This window comes from Caloenas nicobarica, chromosome 26 (genome assembly GCF_036013445.1).
Source record: "Caloenas nicobarica isolate bCalNic1 chromosome 26, bCalNic1.hap1, whole genome shotgun sequence".
NCBI lineage: Eukaryota > Metazoa > Chordata > Aves > Columbiformes > Columbidae > Caloenas > Caloenas nicobarica.
This window is the reverse complement of record NC_088270.1, coordinates 1,120,037-1,143,349: the sequence shown is the minus strand read 5'-3', so window position 1 is coordinate 1,143,349 and position 23,313 is coordinate 1,120,037. Positions and strand designations below refer to the sequence as shown.

Sequence of the window (23,313 nt, the reverse complement as noted above, 5' to 3'; positions counted from 1 at the left end):
GGACACCCTGGGGCCAGGGCTGGGCGCTGCTTCCCAGCACCCACGGGTGCGCGTTGCCCCCTCCAGCCCAGGGCTGTGGGTGGCTGGAGCCGGGGATCAGCCCATTCTGACCAGCTCGTCTGGCTGGGTGGCCAAGGTCCATGCAGCACTTTCTTCTTTGTGTGCAGGAACAGCTTGTTCACGGGAGCCAGCAATTAGAGGCTGCCTTGTGCTGGGAAAGCCGCTCTGGCACCGCACAGGGTATTGCGAAACATACCCCTGCAAGCAAGAGACAAAAAGCCCTCAGAGGCTGCATGAAAAAACACATACTTTCTTTTAATGGGGATACTCTACAGCACAAACGGAATTTCTCTCTGTATAACAGTAGTGAGCAAACAGCAGCGTGGCCCCACGGGAGCCTTCCTGCCACAGCAAGGTCGGCACAGGGCAATAAATTAATCTCTCTCCGGAAGGGAGCTTGAGCTGGTCAGATTCCTTCACGCTATCAGTGGCCGTCGCTCCAAGCCGTCCTTTGCCTCCTTGGCTGTTCTCTGGCACACTAAATCACAGCCTGCCAGCCAGGGTTCGGGAGGCATCGCTCACCTTCCACAGCTTCAGATCCATTTCCCAGCTGCTGCCAGAACCGGGACAGCCAAGTGCGTAGGGACGGGAGGGAGGCTCGGGGAGATGGACCTGTCCCAACAGGTCTCAGAGCTCCGACTGGAAGAAGAGAAGAAATCACAAGCTTTGAAGGGCAGCTGAAAGCTTAAGGAGCTGGCTCAGCTCCTGCGCAGAGCCCGAGGGGCTGGCTGGCTGCAGCCCCGTCCCCGCAGCCCACCCCGCAGCGATGCTGCACCCTGCTGCGGCAGTTCCCCCCCGTGCAGAGCCAAGGGGGGGGCCCTGAGCCATCCCCACTGTCCCCCAAAACCTGCGTGTTGCTGCAGCGGTGTCGGCGGGACGGCACTGACCCTCCGGATGGCGTAGATCCAGTTGAGGTAGGCACGGACGCTGGTGTAGACGCCGGGCGTGCTGGGGTCCCCGCAGCCCTGGCCCCAGCTGACGATGCCCACCACCTGCCAGTGCCCGCCCGAGTAGAGCAGGGGCCCGCCGCTGTCCCCCTGCCGAGGACAAACTGCCTGAGGGGGGCTGAGGAGCCCCCCAGCCCGCAGCACAGTGAGCGCCAGCGCTCACAGGTGCGGCTTGCAGCCATTTCCCGGGAGGAGATCTCTTCCCTGCAAGGGACTAGTTCATCCGCAGGTGCAGCCCAACCCGCCCCCTCTTTCTGCCCCAGGGCCCCCCACCTGGCAGGTGTCCACGCCGCCTCGGGGCAGGCCGGCACACAGCATCTTCTCGGTGACTTCCCCGTGGTAGGCGGACAGGTTGCAGCTCTCCCTGTCGATGAGTTTCACCTCTGCCTGCTGCAGGATCTCCGACAGTTTCCCTGTGCAAAACGTGGCTGCTCAGAGGGGGCCCCCAGAAGGCTGGGCAAGCAGGAACCCCAAAGGCCCCCATCTCAGGCACAGCGCTTGTCCCCGAGCTGTCCCGCTCACCGTGCTCCTGCGTGTAGCCCCAGCCTGTCACCCAGAGGGATGTGCCGGGTACCAGCTCCTCATCGAAATAGGGCAGACAGATGGGCTTGCTTCTGTCTGGAAGGGAGAGGGGAGGTGGAGGTGTCTGGGGAGGCTCGCGGGTGCCACACCAGTGTCCGGGCACCCGCTCTCTGCTGCACCCTGGGTAAGGCACTGCTCGCGCGTGGAGCTTTGCCTTCGTGAGATCTTGCTTCAAGGAGGCGTGTGCCACGTCTCACCTGTGACATGCACGGGAGACCACAGCTTCACCAGGGCGATGTCGTTGACCTTGGCAGATGTGGATGTCACCTCAGCCAGGAAGACCTTCTCCACAGCGAGGGTGGTGGTGCCCGAGAGGAGGTCGGAGCCGGCCTTCACGCTCCAGCTCTGAATGATGGGGTTGTTCCTGTGCGCGGACACGTTTGTTACTGCTCCGCTCTTCCTCCTCTGTGCCTCTGCTGCGGGCACAGGCAGCAAAGCCCTGCCTGCACGCTGCCCTGCTCTGCATCACTCAGCTGCATCGTTCCCAGGGGCACAAAGCCCTGTGCAGGTGTGTGCATTACAGAACATTTAAGCAACGTGTGCCTTAAGCCCAGAGTTTAACGAGCACGTGGGTGCAGTGGGGAGATTGCCAACTCACTTGAAGCAGTGTGCTGCCGTGAGGACCCAGCTGGGGCCGATGATGCTGCCCCCGCAGATGTGCTCCTTCCTGTACTGCAGGCTGACTTGCCATGGCCAAGCCTCGATGGCGGCCGGGCTCCCGCCCAGCACGCGCGGGGCCCGGATGCTCTCCCCGCAGTCTTCTGCCAGGCGGTGGAGCAGCGACAAAGACACACGTTAGCTGCAGTGATGGGGAGAGAAAGAGCACCCGCTCTGCCCTCCTCCATCCTCAGGGGTGAGCAGGGACGAAGGCCCCCCCACCTCCCAGGGAGGGGAGCATGGCCCAGCTGCCTCACCCCCCACCCCGTGACATGTCATCCTTTCGTGGAACACTTGGCACACCCCCTTTTGTTCTCTCTCTCATCCCCAGGCTTGCTGAAATGGGTCCGTCTATTCCTTTCCTTCTCCAGTCCACCAGGCGGATTAGGTTAATTAGGGTGATTCATCAAAAAAGTAAACCCATCCAAGCAGCCGGTTAAGCCTCTCTTGGGTGCTTTGTTTTTTGGAGGTTTACGTTGGCTTAGCAAGAACGTTAGCAGTAATTAAATCTAACTTTTCTCATGCAGTGCGGGAACTGGGGAGGTCCAGAGCCTGGACCTGAGCCGAGCTCTCGTGGCTGCAATGCAGCACATGGGGCTGTGCCAGGAACCGGGACCTGGGGCAGCACGAAGCGCTGCATGCCGCAAGGTGCAGACAGCCTCCTGATACTTACTGGAGCAAAAGAGCGAAACAACCAGTCCAGAGAGGCATTTCCTGCAAGAGGGAGGAAAAGGGCTGGGTTCGGTGGAGGAGATGCTCGGGAGAGGGGCACAGGGCCACCTCTGCACAGCCCCAGCACTCACCTGCCCGGCTCGGGCATCTGGAGGCTGCCGTTGCTCAGCACGACCTCGCGGGGAGGCAGGGGCTGCCCTGCGCCCACTTCCACCCCCCGGAACGTGGGAGTGCTGCAAGACATGGGGGCACAGGTCAGCAAGAACAGCCATCCCGGCACGCTCCCGGTGAGGCACAGCTGCTGGGGCAGGACAGGCACTGGTGCCTCAGCACCTCCGGGAGCTGGAAACTTGGCGGTTTTGGCTCAGACTGAGCCAAAGGTGGTATAAACCAGTTCCAGAACTTCAGGGACTGAAGCCTGACAGGTAGGTCCTAAATGTTTGTCTGTGGCGCCAACAAAGGGCTGGTGAGATAGGGTGGAAGCAGGATCTTAGGAAGGGAATGTGAAACCCTGTGCCAGTGAGCCAGAGAAAGACCCCACAGCAAAGGGGGTTCCTTGGGACAGGGACACAGGGATGCCAAAAGAGGACCTGGGGCAGGACGGGAAGACTGGCCACCAGAGGAGGGAGAGGAGCACATCGGAGGAAGGGAGACAGCTCCCTGCTGCTCGGGGACACGTGGGCAGGTAGCTCCCAGGGGACCTCAGGGGTGTCCCTGCTGCTGTGACATTTGGGGCCTGTGCTCCTGGCCTCCATCCCTGACTTTTTGGAACTGGAAAGGCCCATCTTGGGCTCAGACTATGCTCCTAGATGGCCTCAAACACCAGAACCCATCTTCTCCCTAGTGTACCCCCAACATAACTCAAACTTTCCCTTAATCCAGGGCTGATACCAAACACACGGGGCTAGCACGCTATTTCCCCAGATCTTGGCTTTAACCAGCTTTAGCTGAAGGCAGCACTCCAGATTTGCCACTAGCTCATGACAGCACACAGGTGGCTGACACAGAGCTTCATCACAGCTGCAAGGACTCAGCCCTGCCCACAGCTGTGCAGCATCCACAGCCCCGGCCACCTCCTGGGGCTTTAAAAGCGGGGTATGGGAAGCTGTGTGCCTCCCCAGTGAGTTCTGTTGATGGTGAGAGTCAGGCTGAGCTCTGCACGTGCTCCAGGAGGGGCTGCTCTGGTGAGCTGGGTGCAGCGTGGCTGTTGGCACCTGCAGATCAGGGTGTCCATGGGCTGGGCACAGAGCTCCTGGCACAGAGAGCAGCCAGTTCCGAGGGACTCGTGGAGCGCTCTGCACAGTGTGGGTGGACTGAAACCATTACTGCAGAGCTCTGAGTGCTTTGTAAGCAAACAGAGCCCCACTCAAAAAGAGCTTTTATGGGAGAGGGATAGATAAAGCAGGTGAGAAAGGTGCAGGGAAAGGAGCCGTGTACCTCCTGTAGCCCATTTCCTCGCAGGCTGCTTTCGCCAGCACCAGGTTGAAGTGGTCGTGGCAGGTGCAGAACCAGGCTCCGGTGTTTCTGTTAAGCACCTGCAGGATGGATCTGTCTTTGGAAATACGGGCTGGAGACAGACACCAAGTCAGCTGTGTCACGGGTGACTTTGACAGGCTTGCTGCAGCAGCCCAGACACTCTGGGGCTCTAAGGGGGATGTCAGGGACTCACCCCCAGCTGGTGGCCCTTCGGGGACCCACTGGGGACAGTTGGCCTCGTCCTCGCCTTGCAGGCAGTCCACGTTCCCATCGCACACCTGCTGCAGCGGCACCAGTTTCAGGGGCTGTTTGCAGAAGAAGTAGTGGTACTCCAGGTACACCTTGACTGGAGGGAAAGGGGGGCTCAGCACTGAGCTCCCACTGCTGGGCAGGCTCAGGGCTTGGAGTTCAGCAAGAAGGTGGCAGAGCTGGTCCCAGCTGAGCCCTGGCTCCAGAGATGTGTTTGCTGAGCCGTGGCTGTGCAAAAGGAGAGGGGAGAACAGGAGCCGTACCTAGGAACCCTATTGAAACCAGGCAGGCGAGGCTGAGGACCACTGCCAGGACAGGGACGCCGATGCGCTTAAAGGACTCCAGCCTCGTGGGGGCTTTTCGTCTTGTGCTGGGACCTGCAACACAGAGGAGCGTGGCACTGCATTGCCAGGTCCAGCCTGGCAGCACTCGCACCCTCAGCTCCCACGGGCATTACCTCCGCCATTCAGCCGCTCGGAGGCTAAATCCTGCAAACCAGAGGGGAAAACCAGTTACTGAGCTGAAACTGCAGCCAAAAAGTAGGTGGGAAGGGTCTATAGCAGCATGGCTAGCTGGCCCCGTGGTGATTCCCACAACAAGCACACAGCTAGAATGATCAGCCACCCTGGGGAGGGCAGCCCTGAGAAAGCAGAGGGCTGTCTAAGCCTGGGCAGATACAGAGGCTGTTGTGGTTTTGGCTTGAGTCCTGCCAGAAGCATTTTCTACATCTGAGGTTGCTTTAGAGATGCTGGGATGGAGGTGGCAGCAGGGGCTTTGGTGTGACAACACTTGGCTGTGGTATTCCCATGGACGCCACCTCTACAATTCCAGTAAGTGCCTATTGATATTACAGAGTTACTGTCATTAATGCACCAGAGGCTTAGAAAGTCACAGGCTTTATAAAAGAGGTGCTTTCTGATGTGCCAAGAAACCCTGAGTCAAAATACATGTGCCTGCAGGGCTATGGCACCCAGACATGTCACAATGGGGCTTATATCCTTCGTCTGGCCAAGCGCAGGGTCAGAAACCAAGTGGCACAGCCCAAATCCTCCCCAACAGACTGGCAGAGCCGCTGGAGAAGCCAGCCCAGCCCACGGGAACAAGTGCTCTCAAGGCAGGAGGGAGGGCTGTGCCGCTGCTAGGACACGCAGTAAACACAGCCCTGGTAGCAGTCAGCGCTGGGGCAAGTGATGAATGGACACTGTACATTTCTTTTGCCCTGTTTTTCAGCCATGCTTGTGCCACACTGCTGAGGGCTGCTTCCCGTCGGGTTGCGGTTCGGAAGCTCCTGCCCTGCTGAGCCTGTGGGAAGCGACGCACTTGGGTCTCCCTTGAATTTGAATGCCCTTCCAGCCCCCCGCGAGCTCTTTTCCTTTGCTGCTGCTTCTGAACTCTACTGACACAGGTAAGACTTGAGCTTTTTTGCACGACCCATATCCAGCATGAACAGAGATAGGGAAGATTAAAAACACTGCAATAAACCCCCAGATCCAGGAGTACAGTTCAGGAGAGTCTGGGATTTAGAAGCCCTTGCTGCTTTGGCTGCTGAGCTCTGGGAGCAGCATGCTTTCCCCTGGGCAGCAGCGAGCTGGAGGTGATTGCACGCGTCTCAAACCAGAGCAGAGGCCCCTGTGCAACCTCAGGGTTGGGGTTTGAAGATCAGTGTGCAGTGAGGGCAATGATGTAGTAAGGCTGCAAAGGGGCTGTGCTCCAGCCCCAGGCTGGCAGGAGGGAGTGGTGCAGCCCTCCCTCTGCAGGTCGCTGTGTTTGGGCATGTTTAGCCATGCACAAAGGCTCTACCAGCAGGCTTTTACAGGCAAGTGTCAAGCGATTCTTTGTGGGTTAACACACAAAGATGGATTTAATGCTCTGTTAGCTCAGCCATTGCCCCTTGCCCAGCCAGGAAATGTCGCCTGCCCAGCCCAGCTGTGTGGCTTGGGCTGCTCCCCAGCCTGGCAACAAGAGGTGACCTGTGCAGGGAGGGATGGATGCTGTGGGGATGTGGCTGTGCCCCAGCATGCAGCCGTCTGGCTCTTTTGAGGAAATGCCAGAGGCCTTTTTCTGAACAGCCGGGCTCGTCTGGCACTGATGCCCTGCATGGGCAAGTTGTGGTGATCACCCAGCCCCTGGCTGGGCTCTGCATAGCCCCCTGGGGCTCTTTGCCTCCTGCGAGGACACTGCAGAGCTGCCAGGGGCCATGGAGCCTGGCTTCTGGGGACAGGGAGCCAGGGACCTGCTGGGAGCAGGAGGGCAGGGCAGGATGGGGAGCATCTCCTGGACCTCCTGTCTCAGCTGCCATTCCCAAGCTGCCCATCTGCAGTGCCCAGTGCCTGCAGGAGCCCTGGGAGTTTTGTAATGCCAGCCCAGCTTGTTGCCAAACACCACATACATCCTCCAGCACAGCCAGCTGAGGGCACGCGCGGCCAGTCCTTCCTCATGCTGACCTCTTGTGTCACCATGGGCTTGGGCCAGGCATGACCCAGATAATGAAATCCTAACGGTTCCCTGCAGGAACGGTCCTGGGGCTGCAGCTGCGAAGGCTGTTCGGGGCTGGGGGGCATGGCCAGGGCTCAGGCATGTACTTGTGCCCATCCCATCATCAGGTGTTGGGCTCCTTTCTGACAGCCCTGTGCAGGTCTGGTGCAGATGCAGGTGTGAGGGATGATGCTGTGGTGCTGGCCACCTTCCCACATTGAGAAGGTGTTGCATTTTCTTCAGTCCAAAAAAGTCCTCAGTTTCAAACAGATTCAGAGCTTGGAGCTGCCCCAGGAGCTGCCTCTCTGTGACTGCCTGCTTGCTCTCAAAACCACACAGCAAACGGGAGCTACACTGGTTAAACTCAAAGCAAGGCAAGAGCTGTGCCAACTCCTGCATGGAGTGCAAGCACATGATTTCCTGGAGAACACAAGGCTACCGTAACTAATTGAGCTCCGTTGATGTATTCTCTTGAAGCATGTTAATGCCACCGTGGCCAGTCTGCACTCCAGCTGTGCAAATGCCAGCCCACAAGCTGCGGACTCCCAGCGAACCTCTGCACCCACGCCATCGGAGCAAGCTTGTGCATCCAGACTCGTGCTGTTTGCCCTGCGCAGCATGGGGCTGAAAGCTGCTGTGGTGCACTGCGTAGCTGTGCCAGCTGCTCCAAATGACAGAAAGCGCAAAACTTTCTAGATACTGTGCAAACCCAAACTTCAAAGGGTGCAGGGTGCTTGGGTCCGTGGCTAACTCCTCGGCTGCAGGGGATTTAACCCATGGGCGTGTGGAGCTGTTGCTGCCATTCAGGGGGTGAGTTCCCCACTCTGGAGGGGACGATGTCTCAGCATGGTGCTGGTGGAGGGTTTTATGGTGCCCCATGAGCTGGGTCGTATGTGGCTTCCCTCTGTCGAAGAAGCCTTTTTCTCCTAGGGAGGGACTGCATGCCAGGCTGGGGTTTGGTGGCCATGGCTTTGCTTGCAAAAGGCGCTGCGGGAAGCCGAGCGTGTCGCTTGTCCTGAGCAGGTGGACAGGCAGTCCCGCAGTGGGAGCAGGGACACCAGGCTCTTGCCCAGGTGTTGCCTGAGAACCAGCCCCTTCTCAGGGGTGATAAGATATTCCACAAGGGCACGTTCCCCTTGGCGAGCAGGCTTGCGAGACTCGCTGCCTCGCTTGTCTGCGTCCTGGTCTGGGAGAGGGCCAAGGCAAGCCGCACAGAAACGTGGCAGCAAGGGCTCCTGGGGACAGCCAAGCACCATATCCAACAGCCACCATGGGGTGTTGAGGGAGATGGATACAATCATTCCCTGCCGGGGTGCTGTGGGGGGATAGGGGCAGGGAAATCAGCTCTTTTGAGCCTGGGCTGCCTCATTGCCGGTAAACGGCTGCCGGCAGCCCTGGAGCCAGCCGCGGGTGCGCGGGGTGCGCCTGCCTGCTCCCGGGGTGCACGGATGGGGCTGAGGTGCAGGGAGGGGGCAGAGCAGTGGGCAAAGCTGTCAGTAACTCACCATGTTCATCGAGCTCTGATGTGGTCTTGAGCCTGCAGAAACCTGGCAAATATCCTCCTGTTTGGGACACGGGGAGGCTGTGGGTGCCTTGACGCCCTGGGAGCCCCGGGCTGGCGATGTTCCCACCTCCCCTGTGCCTCGCTGCTCTGCCCGCTCTGCACTAGCACTGGGGCAGGACCGCCCAAGCACTCCTTAAAACCCACAACAGGAGTTGTGAAACAGGAATGATGATTTGTATTGTAATATAACACCGGTCTATCAGCAGCACCATCACCTTCCATAATCTCCTGAGCATCTGCCACTGGAGGGTGACTCACCTGCAGAGCTGCTGTCACAAATTAGCTTATCAGAAGTGAACTGACTGACAGAGCAGGATTTTTCCTGCCTCCCTCCTGATGATAAGAGGAACCACAGCCATTCCAGTCTTTGTCCGGCTCTTCCGTGTTGCACCAGGTGGTTTTTAAACGGAGGCTTTAGCAGGTGGAGGAGGAAAGGGGAAGAGTTTATGCATGAGGTTACTGGGCCATTGCATGCTGCTGTCTCTCAGGTCACTCGGTCTGTGTGTCCCTGTGCAGCCCCAGGTCACAGCTGGCAGATGCTCCTGGCAGTGCCGGGGTGAGGTTAATGGAAAATGAGTGGGTGCCCATGGCAGGTACCTGTGGGGCTGCTATGCAGGCTGGGGACATGTGCAGTGCTGGCAGGTGCGGGGCTGTACGGGAGCAGCTGGTGTCCTGGGCAGGTTGTATGGAGCCGTTGCTGCCAGAGGTTTGAGCGTGGCCTCTCCAGAATCCTTTACGTGTTCCCTGGGAGAAACCTCCTCCTTTCTCAGTGCTGAGGCTGGGTCTGCAAGGCGGGGACCATGGCGTGAGCCTGTGCCACAGGGACCCCCTCGAGGTGTGGGCTGCCTTCCCAGAGCATCCCAGTGCCAGCCCCACAGCCAGGCCCTGCTGCTGTGGAAGGGAGAGCAGCCGGGAGCATCCGCAGGGTGGGAGGTGGCGGGGAGCGGCTCTTCCTGCTCCGAGGTTAGGGGAAGGCTTTGAGGAAGCAGCTGAGGTTTGCAGCTGTTATGTCACAGCTCCGGGCGCCTTCGGGGCTTTGCTTCCTGGAGTGCGGCTGCATTGCCAGCCCGTCACCCTTCCCTGGTGTGACACAGGCTTCCGGGCACCCTGGCTCCGTCTGGGGTCAGGCAGAGGCCAGGCAGGGCTGGCCCGGGACTCTGCGCAGCCGCCAGCCTCCCGGAGCCACACGGACACTCACCCTGTCCCTTGGCTCTCCGCTGCCCGGCGAGGAGCAGCCCCAGTCTCTCTGTCTGAGGCAGCTGCTGCCAGAGCCTGTGGTCTGCAAAGTGCATCATCCAATGTGCATCTGGCCCTCTGCATCCCGGCCAGTGTCCCCACGGGTCCCCGCATCGCCCCTGGGTCTCGGTGCCAAGATGCTGGCTCCCGGGGAGGGCTGCCCAGCGGCTTGGCTGCCACCCCGGCTGCTCACATTGGCATAGACAGAGGTTGCTCCTGTGCACGCATGAAGAGGAGGTTTCAAGGGAAGGAGGGGCTTTGCCCTCGGATGCCCAGTTTCAAGGCTGTTAATGGTTGTCCCTGTTTGCTACCTTCTACCTGCAGGCACAGGAGATGGTTTCCCTCTCTTTCTGCAAGCAGGCAGTGATTGCCCCCTAACCTGCTGACTCCAGGCTTTGAGATGATCAAATACAGCTGTAAGTATGTCATAGCAGGAGGTGTCTGTGACTGGGGGCACTGGGTGGGCAATACCCTGTCACCCTGGGGTCCTGCCCTCCCTGTGGGTGCCCTCGCCTTGCACGGGTCCATAACCTTTATGAGCAAGCCCAAACGCCCAAGCCTGGGCTCTCTGTGGGACCTTGCCCCGCTTCTGGGTGCTGCTGTTTGCCAGGAGGTGGCAGTGGGAGGACACAGCCACTTGGGCACCTAGCCAGGGCTGGACGCTCCCTGCCCCTTGGGCTCCCAGTGCTACCAGTTCAGCCTCTGCCAAGGGTGCGGGTGGGGAGGCTGGGCTGGGAGCAGCCACCCAGGTCTGGGGTGCAGGTGATGTCCATCGCGTGAGGAGTGGTGTCTGCTGGATCTCCTCTGCTTTCTCCCCTGGAAACCAGTTGAACCAGTGGGCGAGGAGTGGTGCCCGGGCTTGCTGCAGCAGGGGCGGTGAGGCGGCTGTGTCACGGGGAGAGGAGGGGACAGGCAGGACGTGCCAGGCCCCAGCACACACCGGGGTCTGCCGCAGGAGCTCCCAGCCTGGGCTCACTGTCAGCACCTCCTGCCGCACGACGCTGGCACCGGGACATGGACCATGGGGCAGGTGAGTAGGCAGCCTTTTTCTCCCGTTACGGAGCAGAGGTGGGGATGCTTTATGGCACCGATAGTGTCTTGGTGACCTTCACCTCCTCGTGCTCTCTGTGGAGCTGGGGCTTGGCTGCTGGTGCTGCTCGGAGGCATCTCGCTGGGACGCGAGGACGTCTGCTCCCCGGGTGCCGGGGCAAGGAGCGCCTCCCACACGGGGCAGGGCTGGGCACAAAGCCGTCATCCTCCCACCAGCGGCAGGCGTGGGGTCAGGGCAGTTTCGGCAGCTGGCTCATTCAGGGAAGCTATTGCACCATGCTCCTGCTGCGTGAGTCACTCCTGCAGCTGCCTCCCTGACCTCACCCACACCAGCCCGGGCCAGGGGCTGGGGTCCCGGGGTGCCCAGCTCACCCCTGGCCAAGCAGAAGCAGGGTGTATTGGCTGTCTGTGCATCCTGGCCCCTCGAGCCCTGCCGTGAGGGCCGGCAGAAGGGAAGGGCAGGCCGGTCCTGCTCGGCTACCCTGCGGTTTGGGAGCTGGTGGCGCGATGCTCTGCGGCTCCCCGGGCGTTTGCCGGATCACATCAGGTAGAGCAAGTGCTGCGGGTTGCAGGATGACCTGGGACCTTGCTCACTGTGTAAACACTGTGACCACAGGGGAAATGTTCTCACTCCACCGGCATCTGTCTAAATATAGCTGCTGTTAGATCATCCTTTTCCGCTGCGTCCTCCCTCCTGATGCTGCAAGGCACAGCACCCAGTCTCTGTGCCAGGCACCTGCCCAAACCCTCTGTGCGGGCAAGGCAGAGATGCAGGGCTGACGGTGCACTGGGGCAGTGGCCAGACCCTGCTGTCCCCTCCTGGATGCAGCAGCCCCCACCATCACCCCTCCTGTGTTTTGCTAATGGGCCGCACTGGGAGTGACCTTGCTGGTCAGGGTGGCCCTGCGGGGCTGTGGGGATGCTGGGGTGCAGGTGGGTGTGCAAGATGCTGTGCTGCCTGAGAGATGGGCTCAAGCTGGAGATGGTGGGGAAGGGTCCAGGGTGACGTTTCTGTGGCGGTTTGGGTGGCCAGGAGCCAGTAGTGACTGGAGAGAAGTGTGATTAGCAGCCTGGTGCTGACGATGCCGGGAGCACTGGCTGGCGCTGGGCTTTGCTGGACCCTGTGGTGTGGACAGGGGATATGGAGGGGGCACAGGGGTGCTGCGGAGGTCCTGTGTGGCCCCGTCGCTCCCCTGTCCTAGCCCAGTGCTGGCAGCAGGAGGCTGCTCGCCCTGACAGATGCATCCTCTAGAGGGAACTGCCTGTCCAGAAATGGGTCTGTGCAGCTGCGGAACAAACCAGGGTATGGCACTGCAGGGCTACGGGAGCACTGGGACAGCTCCAGTGCCACAGCTGTGGCACCTTGCTGCTCTCCTGGCTCAGCCCAGTGCTGCCGGGGCATGGCTGGCAGGATGCACCACAGCTCCAGGACACCCCAGCCGCAGGAGGTGACAGCAAGTGTCTCCTCGGCCTCAGCCCTGCTCTGCCACCTCCCTGCCCTGCCTGCGCTTTTGCTGCCGAAATTACAGCTAAATTGCTTGGCTGAACCCTGCTGACAGCACAGGTGATGGCTGTGCAACCAAGATCACAAGTCTCTAGCACGGGGCTTTGGGGGTAGCAAAAATCTCTGTTCCACAATGCCCAACAGCCTTGCGGAGCACAGTCCCTCCATGCCATAGGGACAGCACAGGGCACGGGGATGTGTCCCCAGTGCCACAGCAGTCCTGTCCCTACCAGGGGATCATCAGAACCCCCAGCCTCCTGGAGGTGTTTGTCTGCAGAACCTCTTTTCCCTCTGCTTTACAGGGCAAGAGCCCATCAAAGGGCTCGGGCTTGTCTTGGGTATTGGGCTGGCCTTGCTGATCCTGGTGCTTCTCAGCTACACCATTGTCCGGTGGTACCGCAGGGGCCAGTGCTGGCGCCGTGAGTACAGGCAGAGCAGGGGGACGGGTGGCAGCAGGGCAGGGAGGGCTGAAAAGGAAAAAAAAAAAAAAAAAAAAGCAAGCAGGGATTTGGGGAGCATGCCTGACATTTGCTGGTCCTGGGGTGGCTCTGGGACAAGCCAGGGGCATGCAGGTGTTGGGGAGGGGGATGCAGTGATGTCCTGGTGTGGCTGGCTGTCCTGCACATCCCTACGCCATGGCACAGACCCGAGGCAAAATGAAGGCGAGTTCATGGCTCCACACAGCTCTGACACTCCTTTTTCCTGCCTCCCCAGGGCCCAACTTTGTCTTCAACCTCTACCACAACTGGTGAGTGAAGCTGCAGGGACCTGGGGCAGGCTGGGTGCTCCTTTTGCGTGGTGCCAAGGTGTCGCAAGCCCTGGGCAGCCCCAAACCATTGAGCTCTGCTGTTTGCAGATGCCCTGGGCTCTCTGGGGACAGCCCATCCCGCGGGTGTCAGGCGCTGGGGAGGGCAGGCAGCTCGCTGACACCCCTGCCTTCCCTGCAGCGGGCTGGGTTCGGTGGCGGTGGAGCTGGTGCCGCCGTTCAGCATCAGTGGCTCGCTGAGCGGGGCCAAGGGCTACGTGCCTTTCCAGGACCGCAGGCCATGAGGTGGGAGCCAGGCTGGCGTGCAGGTAGGACATCGCCCCACTCCTCCCTGTCTGGGCTGGGGGAGCGGGTCCCTGTGTGTCCCCCCAGCAGCGGCTGCCTCGTGGTGCCTGGAGCACGTGCTGTGTCCCAGAGCCTTCGTGCCTCCTCGTAGCCACTGGCCATCGCAGTTTTCCCTGGGATAGTCCCAAGGTTTTTCCTGCAGAAGTCATCCCCACATCTGTGGGGCATCAGGGGCTTTCCCTGGGCTTGGGTTTTATTTCCCCCCATGCAGGTTTTGGTTTGTATTTCCTTCCCTGCGCCCTGCTGTCCTTGTCTGGGGACAGGGTATGTGGCTGGGGGTGAAGGAGCTCAGGGCTGGGGCTGAGCCCGTGTGCTCCCCACGCCGCCTCACACCCGCCTTGGCAGCCACAGAAACAGCAACCAAAACCAGCCATGGGGGAATTCCTCTGCTCTCGCTTCTTTAAAAAACAGCCCCTGAATAGGCTGGATTTCTACTGAAATTGGAACAGTGCAGTTTCTGTTTTTTTAAAAGAGCTTCTCTGTTTGCTCCCCCACAGCTGCGTGTGTCTCGCTGGCCCTCCCTGGCCACGGGCAGCACTGGAAGGTGCCCGGGACCGGCTGCCACCCCCTTGCTTGAGACAGAGGAAGACGCAGCTGCCTTATCTCAGCCTTCCTCAAGCACAGATCCTGGAGGGAAAAGCCGCCTTCTCCACGGACCTCCATGGCTCAAAGACACCCCAGCCCTGGGGACCAGCCGGCTGCACATCCAGGAGACCTTGGGCCTGTTGGTGAACAGGGCACGCAGGGAACCAGCTAAAAAGCATGGGAATGAGCCACAGAATGGGATGGCAGATTTTGTGCAATAGCGAAAATGCCATAAGGAAGTGAGACTGCTTCAAACTTCCCTCCTTGGCCAAATATCTGGACCGATGTGGAAATTGTTCTCTGCCCTGCCAGTGCAAGCAAACACCTCAGAAAGTCCCTGTGGCTTTCTCGTGGCTTTCTTGTGCCAGCCACCTTCAACCTCGGCAGAGCAACCGGCCGTGGCAGCACCTGCAGCACGAGGGCAGCCCCGGCAAAGCCGCTGCAGCCCTTGGAGGGGGGCCCCTGCTGGTGCTGGGGGCAGGAAAGGCGTTTGCAAGGTGTTTGCATGGGCACAGCCCCCCCGGGGGAGCCACGGTGCAAGGAGGAGCGGGAGGAGGAGAGCGGCTTGCAGGGGGAGTCAGAGCGAGCGTCCTCCGCGCCTTACGCTGTGACTTAATTCAGGAAAATGTCAGTATCTGGGATTTCCAGGGAGTCACAGGGACCATCCGTGCTCTCGTTATCGAAGCCAAACCACATGGTGTGTGGCTTTCTGGCAAACTCATGGGGGTTTTGTTGAAAGGAGAGCCATGGCTGCTTGCCGGGGGGAGGAAAACGCCGCCTCCGGGTCCCGGTGCTGGCCCTGGACGCGGCCGGCTGGAGCCTTTCGTGGCGAGAAGGAACTGGCAGCACCCGACACTGCGGGGGATCCAGCCACAGAGCTTGACGTCAGGAGAATTTAGAAGAAGTTAAAAAAAAACAGAGAGAGTCCCGCTTAGTTTTGATGACTGTTTTTCAGACAAAGTTTAAGAAAAGAAAGCGAAAATCCCCAAGCCCTAAACCAGCCAGAAGCAGAAGAGACGTTGGACACAGAAGGGCAGGAGGATGCCCGGCGACAGGAACGCAGCTGGCGCTGGCGGTGCCGCTGCAGCGGAGCACCCAGCGTGGCCGGGCCCTCCGTGCGATGCAAGGAGCACGTCTTCAGCGCGACGTCAGACGTAACGGAAGGAAACAAGGCAATACATCAACAACCCTTCTCCCGACTGCAGTGATTCATGTTTTCACCTGAAAAAAAAAAGTACTCCCCGAGCTGGATTTCCACTAACAGTTTTAATGGGACAATTCCACCATGAAGGTTCTTAGAAACTTGGTGACTTTTGGAAAAACTCTCTGGTGACTTGGCAGCAGTCAAATGTAGTCCGCAGTGAGCCATTTCCATTCTGATAGAAACTGCCCCCCCACCCCCTGATACCGACCTGTTTGCTCCTGGTCATCCCCGGTGTGTGTCCCCCAGCTGCTGCCCTGTGGCACAACTGAGTGCCGGTGCAGCCCTGTGAAATCAGCACCAGCTGCCCGGGACCCTTCCCTGCTCCTCCTCCGGTGCGTGCTCCCGCAACGCTCACCTGGGACAGACACCCAGGTCCTCAGGTGAGACTGAAGCTTTGTTCTCCTTTTTCTCCAGCTGTGATGTGGGAACATTCTTCCCCGCATGAGGCAAACACATGTTGCCCTTTGCTGCAGGGGAACGTCTGTTTCCGAAAGCGGAAAGCGCAGCTTGACCTTAGAAGAGCAGCGCAAATGAATGGACCAAATAAATAACACCACATCCTTTGTGTATTTACAAATTAAATAGAATAAATAATGTCTATATGCAACAGTGGCAGAACATGGGCCACAGAGCGGGTGGGCCTGCCCTGGCTGATGCAGGGCTCGAGAAAGCTGCTGCAGCATCCTGCACGCCAGCGGAGGCAGCCAGCAGCCAAAGTCTGTGCCACGGAGTCTCTGTAGGGTCAGAAAAGTCCCTCGCTCCCTCCCAGCGAGGCCAGGGTGGCAGCTCCCTGCTCCCAGCAGCAGGATGCCTGACGTCAGGCTGCGCTTTGCTTTCGGTGTCAGTGTTGTGAAAGGTTTGGACAGCATCCGTGGCACGGACGTCAGCTGCAGGAGGCCAGTGCTTGCCCGTGAAAGAGGGAAGTGGGGACGGGAAGCGCAGGGCTGGCCCCAAGGGTGGCCCTGAACCCGGGGGCTGCGAGCCCCACACTGGGCTGCTGGGGAGGGCAGGCAAGGCAGGATTGTCCCTTGGAAATGTCCCGGTGTGCATCCTTGGGCTTCGTGGTCGGAGGAGGCGGGGCTGAGCCCCTCGTCCCCATGTCTCACTAGCCTTACAGCAGACAGGTGCTGGAGGGAAAGTACACGCTGTGCGGGGGGCTTGCACAGCAGTACTGCGGCCAAAGCAGCCCCAGAAATAGCTAAACTGGTGCTTCTCGGTGGATCTTGGCTGGGGCGCTGCTCAGTTCCGTGCATTAATATTCAGGGGTCGGCAGTAGCTTATTGTGGAGTAGCTGGTCCCCACGGGCAGTGGCTAGAAGAGGTAGTTGGGTCGTTGTGCGGGGCTGTTTGGCACCCGATCCCCAGCACAGGGGTGAGTCACAGGCGGCTGTCCTTGCTGTCCTCGCTGAGCAGGCTCAGGGGCTTGATTTGCAGCATGAGCCACTGGTTGGTGCTGAGGCTGGAGACAAAAGGCAGCGTCCCCAGGAGGTCAGTGTTGAAGGTGCTCAGGTTGAAGGGAGCTTTCAGGAGCTCAGGGCCAGCTTTGAAGGCTGAGGCAGCTCCTGGAGCCCCATAACTAAGCAGAGCAGAGGCTTGAGGTCCCAGCTGGCTGGAAAAGTCCCAGGCAGGGGGTTCCTGAGGGGTGCCCCATGGAGCAAGGTCCTGTGCGTGGCTGCAGGGGTGCTCAGGAGAGGACTGCTTCAAATACCCTTTGGCCACAGCCAGCTTGGAGCACTCCACATCCAGCACAATGTCAGTGCTGCCCGGGCCCTGAGGGGATTCTGCGCAGCCCAAGAAGGGCACCCCCTTGGCTGGGTCCTGCCTTGGCTCCACCGTGCCCTTGGACTGCTGCAGATATCCACGGAACTCCACGTCTTGTTGGCTGTCCTGGCTGGCGCTGGGGGAGATGCTGAGCTCCCCCGCACAGGGCTGCCTGGCCTCCGCAGGGCTGGTCCCGCTGCCGGGGGGGTACGTGGGGCCAGGGCAGGTGGTCCCCAAGCCCACGCCGCTGTCATCGCCAGTGGGCAGCTGCCGCTTGTAGCCCTGGGACTTGGGGCTCGAGGAGCAGCTCAGTTCCGAGGAGGAGGTTTGCAGGCAAATGCCGCTGTCCGTGCTGGTGCAGCTGCTGTCTCCGCTTACCGTGGGCCCTGTCCCCATCAGACGCAGCCAGTCCTCAGGCTGTGCTGGGAGCTGCCAGCCCTTCTCCAGGGGCAGCTGGGCTGTGCCGGTGCTGCCGTTGGGAGCACCGTCCTGCTGAGGCTCCTTTGGGCACAGGAACAGCTGCTGGACAGGGTCTGTGTCCCGGCTGCCGGAGGACAAGGACTCCTGCTCCATCCAGAGCGAGCTCTGCTTTATGAAAGACTTCTGGGAAGGAGACAAAAGAGAAGAGTGAGCTCTGCTGTGCCCCTGCCTGTTGCTTGTCTTTCCTGACAGCTACCCAAGCCTGCACCCTTGTGATGGCCACGAAGGGTGCCCAGCTGCCTTACCAGGACGGACGGTGGTCTCACGGGTTTCTTTATGTAGGTGCACACCAGCAGACACCCCAGGAGGCTCAAGAGCAACACAGTGATGAAGGAAGAGCTGATGATGCTCAGGATGAGCTCTGAGGTCCCTGCAAGAGAGGACATGCCCAGGTGAGCGGGGAGAGGCAGAGTCCTCAGTGCACATAGCAGGGGGGGCACGGAGCGGCTGCCCTGGTGCAGACCCTCGTTTCTCCAGGGCCAAGAGGCTGAGGAGGATCTGCATCCCACCTGGCCCCCCTTTTCCCTGGCGCCCCGGCACTTACGGTCCCTCTGGCCGATGGTGACGCACTGCTCGGTGGTGCGCACAGCGCGGATGTGCCGGCTGGCCACTCTGGGTTCCACGCTGAGGCAGTACTCCGTGTTCCAGAACAGGTTGCTGATGTTGAACTCCGGGGCAGTCTCCACCACTTCATGCTGAAATGACCAGGGCACGGGCTGGTACCCAAGAGCCCCCAGCCCTGTGCTTTCCTCCCTCCTCCATGTCCCCAGGGGAAAGTCCCCAGGGTGCTTAGCAGTACAGCTGGCAGCAGCTAGACCCAAAATCCCAACAAGAGCTGGGGGACCTACTGCAGTAAAACATGCAGAGACATCTCTCTGCAAAGTTGTGGCTGTGAGAAAGCTCAATATTCAGTTTTACAAAAGAGCATACTTAAAAAATGTTTTGTTTTTAACTTGAGCAGCAGCGCGTGTGACAGATGGGGACAGCACGGGACCAGCAACTCATCTCACCGTCCAGTTGTCCTGAGCCCTCCTGATGTACACGTGGTATCGCTTGGCGTGGTTCTGTATGTCGTCGTACCTCACGGTGAGGTTCCCAGCCCTGAGGAGCAGCTGCAGCTGCACGTGGATGCTGTTGCCCTGCACAGAGAGGCTCTGACCCGACAGGCGCAGGCTGGCTGGAAACAGGGGGAAGAGCACATGAGGGTTTGCTCCTGTTTGCAGCAGTGGACTGAGCTGTGACTGTCTCTTGCAGCTGGTGCCACCCATCCTAGGTTAGTCCCATCCCATCCTGCAGCCTGGCTGCCCTCCAGGAAGGTGTGGAGAGAGACATCCCTGCTCCCATCTGTCCCGAAGTTCTTCTCCGGCAGTTTGGCACCCTGACCTCTGCCGTCCTCGAAGCCGCGGGATGGAGGCAGACACCCCACCTACCTTCTCGTGGGGAGAAGGAGCTGGTCCTATTCCATAGGGACGTGCGGTTTCCAGACACAGCCCTGACCCGCGCGAAGTAGCGGCGAGAAGGATCCAGGGTGTAGTAGGTGAGGTCGCAGGAGCACCCCGAGATCTTCATACAATTTGGGACAGCTGTCCAGGAGACGTTTGTGCCATAGCTGTGGGGAAAGCGCCTGGGGTGAGGGTGGTGTGGGCAGGTGACAGGGACTCGGTTGTCACCGCTGCCAGTATCAGATCCCAGGCAGGGGACAAACCCCCGGCTGCCCCATTGGTGTGCTCACACTTTGTGCTCCACTTCGTAGCGGACGTCGCCGGAGGAGTTGTGTCCCGGCTCCCAGCGCAGCAGGTGATGTGCCGTCTCCGCAGCAAAGCGTACGTTCCTGGGGCTCGCCAGCTTCTCACCTGCGGGGCCGATGGCGAGCGTTAGGCGATGCCGCCCGGTGTCCTCGACGGCTTGCCTGCAGCCTGAGCCCCTGTGCTCGGCAGTGACCACACACCCACCCACACAGAAATCACAGGGATTTGCCCAGGTCTGTCTGCTTCCATGTTTCAGTGTTTGCTCATCCCCATCTTTCCCTTTCTCTCTCTTCTGGGGAGATCTCGTCTCAGCCGAGAGGATCTCGGTGCTTTTGTGGCCCAAGAAAGGAGCCTGCTGTATCTGGAGCCCTGCCTGCCCCTGCCCTTCACCAGCAGCTCTGTTTGGATTCAGCTTTCCTGTTTTGCTTTTCTGCTGTCTGGAAGAAACAGACTTTTTCACACCACCTGCCTCAATTTCAGTGCTGTCACCTGGCAGCCAAGCATTGCTAGATAACATCTGTCACCCTTTCTCTGCTGGTTTCCTCAGCAGCTGCTCTCTGATGGCAAACAGCGAGCCGTGTCGCTGCCCGGGGAGCACAGCTGTCGGCACAGCACTGCGCCGGTGACCAGGAGGTTTTGCCACGATACAGGGCACCATGGACCACGCTGGTGGGGATGAGCCCAGCTGACACCTGAGGACTAACGCAGCCTTTAGGTTCCCAAAGAGCAAACAAAGGTGAGTGGCGAGCAGGGAACCGTGGCCGCATCCTGCTCCAAGCAGCCAGCAAAGCTGTCCGGGCTGCAGCTCCAAACCGCAGCAGCTCCGCTCGCCAACATCCCCAGTCTCGGTCCCCATCCCGGTGCTGGGATCTGGCGCGTGGAGGGGAGCAGAGCTGCGGGGCTCAGACACAGCGAGCGGGGGCTGAAGGACAGCAAGGGGTGGGCAAGAGAGACTCACCGTCTGTGTGCCGAGCGAGGAGCAGCGCCAGGCACAGTGCCAGGGCTGTGGCGGAGGGGCCCATGCCGGCTCAGCATCCTCTGGGCGAGCAGGGTGCCGAGCTCTGCTCCGGCAGGCTGCCGAGCACTTGTTTTTCCCCCGGGGGCTGGCTCAGTGACGTCTTGGAGGCGTTAGTGCAGCGGGAGGAAAGTAGACGTATAGCAACTTCCACTTTTCTGTACTGTCCACCCACTCACCCACAGCTAATTGTTCAGCCCAGGCTGGGCATTTCCTACAAGCAGCCTTAAAGGGAAAGCTTTTTGGGGCTTTTCTGAACAAAAGAGAACATTGCTGAGAAAGGGAAAATAGGAGTAAATCACATGTCTACCTTTGCTGCTTCATTATTAAATGATGTTAAAAGCACAGGGGGTGAGGGTTAGCAGCTGGGGTGACCTGTGGCAGGGATTTTACTGAGCAACAGTCTCCCATTGGGCTAATGCCCTGTCCTGCCAGGGGCTAAAGCCACCCAGGTCATAGCCAGCCTCGGGGAGCCCTGGAGCTCCAGGAGCAGGTTCCTGCTTTCCTTTCCTTTGGGCTCAGCCCGTACCCTCCTGCTTCAGTCTGCAATTTGTCATTCCCCATTTCTGGTGCCAAGTGACAACCGCTGGGCTATTACGAGTCTTGCAGCCATCTCCGCACATGGGTGGCATTGCAATCCCTGAAGCTGGGTGCAGCAGAGGGGTTACAGCTGTCCCCAGGGCTCCCGCAGCTGTCAGCAAGACCAGGGGCCCCAGTACGGCCACAATGCGTGTGGCTGCAGGGCTGTGGTCGCGTGGCAATGTCCTGCCTTCCTGGTGACACTGGCCTCAGGTGCTAGGACCTGAATTACCACAGAGCAGACTGTGAGTCCTCTGCTTTGCCTTCTGGCAGGCTGAGTTACAACAGGAGGTTGGAGGTGTGAAAAAGCCCTGCTTGAGGAATTTCCTGGGACCTGCACAAACCCAGGGTTCCTCATGTGATGGAGAGAAATTTGACTTGAGAAAAGAGGGACTTCCCCCTGGGGAATTAGTGAAAAGGATGTAGATTTAAAAAAAACCAAGAGAAACCAAGAGTGCTCTGGACAGTTTCAGAAAGCTGCAGAGCAGTCCCTGGCTCTGCGTGCGCAGAGGCGCAGGACCTCGAGTCCCTTTGCTGCAGCAGAGTGGCTCCTCAAAGAGTCATCTTAAATGCCCAAAGTGAGAGATTTCTGCTTTTGCCCCTGACTCTGAACTGAGTCTGCCCCTGATTCATCCTTTCTACTAAAGGCCACAGGCTCCCATGAGCTCGCAGCCTTGCCAGAGCACCAGCAAATCCGTCAGCTGCAGGCTGGGTCCGGCAGTGCCACCGAGCTGTCCTCCAGTGCCTGGTGGCAGGATCTCGGGCATGGTGTCGTGCCTGGCTCTCCTGGCACGCAGGGACGTGCTGGCTTCAGCTCCGCTCTGTTGGGGCCATGAGGAACATGGACATGGGGCAGTGATGCTGGGGGGAGGCTTCCCCCACCAACAGCCGTAGGGACGGGCAGGGAGGGCAGCTCCAGCAGCAGATCCCTCCAGCTTCACCCCGGCTTGGCTTTATTATCCCTTTGGGAGCTGTTGTCTTCTCACTGCTGTCAGCTCCTGAGTCAGATCTAGCATCCACTGAATTTAGAAGTCCTGAGATGAAGCACAGCCCATCCCACACAAAGCCACAGCTCATGTTTCATGTAAAGGAGTGAAAATCAAAAGCAATGGGACCAAAAATGAGGAAGGAGGGAGGCTTGTGGAAAAGAAACCGTGGGGCTGGTCCTGCGGGTGGGGTGGTTCAGCGGCTTGGGAAAAATGGTTAGCTATTTGGTGGAAAATGAAACAGGATGAGGAGAAATGACCATTGGGCTGAGCGCCTAGTTTGTGAGCTGCCTTCCCAGCCTGAGACAGGGACACGGTGTGTCCTGTGTCCCATGGCCATGTGCTGTGCCAAGGCAGTCCCAGCACGGGCAGGGGACCCGGCCATAACCACAGACGAGCTTTGCATCAGGCGTTGCTGACCACCCGAAGCACCGCGTTAAAACCAAAGCATCACGGAAAAGGGCAGCTCCACCTTTTCAGAGTTGGCAGGAGAGGTTTTGAGTTCACAGGTCAAACCAGCCCTCAAGAACGCTGCTGAGTTTCCTTTTCACCTTCAAAATAATTGACTAATCTTTGAATAGGATTAGCCATGTTTTTAATAAGCTGGAAATCACCTGAGTCAGAACTGCACAGCAGGTCTTCCCCCAGAGCCTCGGGTGCAGCGAGAGCTGGGAGCTGCCCTGGCCCTGTGCGCGGCTCCTGCCGGGACCCTCCTGCTGGCCGCTAGCCCTGGGCACCTGCCCGGCGAACGGGCTGCCGTGTCTGCGGGGTGAAGCATGTCCTTGCTCCATCCTCCCTGCCTGGCTGCTGCTCCCTTGCCCGGCGCCCGCATCCTGCAGCTGCCGCTCTGCAGCCTCGGCAAAGCCGACAGCTTCGGCATGGGCAGGGCTGGAGTGGGGCTGGGATTCCCAGGGACCCCCGAGCCTCGCGGGTGACACAACCAACCCTGGAATATCCCCTTGTGGGCCGCTGGGAAGGGTGACAGCACCACGGAGAACCCTAATGCTGTCCTCCCTGGGGCTGGAGGGCTGGTCCTGCTACAGGACAAAGTGCCCTGCCTGCAAGAGCAGAGTTCTTCCCATCCTAATTCCCTTATGCCTGGAGGTTGGAGCAGAGAGCGGAGGAGCCGCTGGGCTCTCCTGGGCTGGTGGTGCCGGCTCTGGTTGTGTGTGCTATTAGCACCTCGGTTTGCTGGCTGGGAGGGTGCAGTACGGCTTGTAGGAGCAGTCACCAGCAAGAAAGCGTGAGGATTTAACCCGAGAGGTGTTATGTGTGTGTGACATTTAACATCGGGTTGCTGGGGTCAAGCCCAGACATGTGGTTCTGTCACTTGCTTTCCGTAGGTGGCTTTGCAGAAACACTAGCCAGCGATC

The 23,313-nt window shown here is 59.6% G+C and overlaps 3 protein-coding genes across 3 annotated transcripts; 1 reads left to right on the top strand and 2 right to left on the bottom strand.

Annotated features, from left to right (window-relative positions):
* Nucleotides 1–325: 325 nt before the first annotated feature.
* On the bottom strand, nucleotides 326–8,706 carry TMPRSS4 (transmembrane serine protease 4). Its single transcript, XM_065652110.1, has 13 exons — nucleotides 8,624–8,706; nucleotides 5,101–5,131; nucleotides 4,907–5,020; nucleotides 4,588–4,740; nucleotides 4,356–4,485; nucleotides 3,050–3,151; nucleotides 2,920–2,960; nucleotides 2,188–2,350; nucleotides 1,787–1,953; nucleotides 1,530–1,625; nucleotides 1,281–1,420; nucleotides 908–1,097; nucleotides 326–699 (listed from the first exon to the last, which is right to left on the bottom strand). The coding sequence occupies exons 1-13, from the start codon at nucleotides 8,630–8,632 to the stop codon at nucleotides 539–541; spliced, it is 1,497 nt and encodes a 498-aa protein (XP_065508182.1). The 5' UTR covers nucleotides 8,633–8,706; the 3' UTR covers nucleotides 326–538.
* Nucleotides 8,707–10,932: 2,226 nt separating this feature from the next.
* Nucleotides 10,933–14,346, top strand: SMIM35 (small integral membrane protein 35). Its single transcript, XM_065651880.1, has 5 exons — nucleotides 10,933–10,948; nucleotides 12,775–12,891; nucleotides 13,187–13,220; nucleotides 13,420–13,546; nucleotides 14,081–14,346. Exons 1-4 carry the CDS (start codon nucleotides 10,933–10,935, stop codon nucleotides 13,520–13,522), a joined length of 270 nt encoding a protein of 89 aa, XP_065507952.1. The 3' UTR covers nucleotides 13,523–13,546; nucleotides 14,081–14,346.
* A 1,843-nt stretch (nucleotides 14,347–16,189) lies between these two features.
* IL10RA (interleukin 10 receptor subunit alpha) lies at nucleotides 16,190–20,416 on the bottom strand. The gene is made up of 7 exons (XM_065652094.1): nucleotides 20,319–20,416; nucleotides 19,345–19,465; nucleotides 19,043–19,221; nucleotides 18,623–18,789; nucleotides 18,157–18,307; nucleotides 17,858–17,982; nucleotides 16,190–17,735 (listed from the first exon to the last, which is right to left on the bottom strand). The coding sequence occupies exons 1-7, from the start codon at nucleotides 20,380–20,382 to the stop codon at nucleotides 16,749–16,751; spliced, it is 1,794 nt and encodes a 597-aa protein (XP_065508166.1). The 5' UTR covers nucleotides 20,383–20,416; the 3' UTR covers nucleotides 16,190–16,748.
* Nucleotides 20,417–23,313: the final 2,897 nt, after the last annotated feature.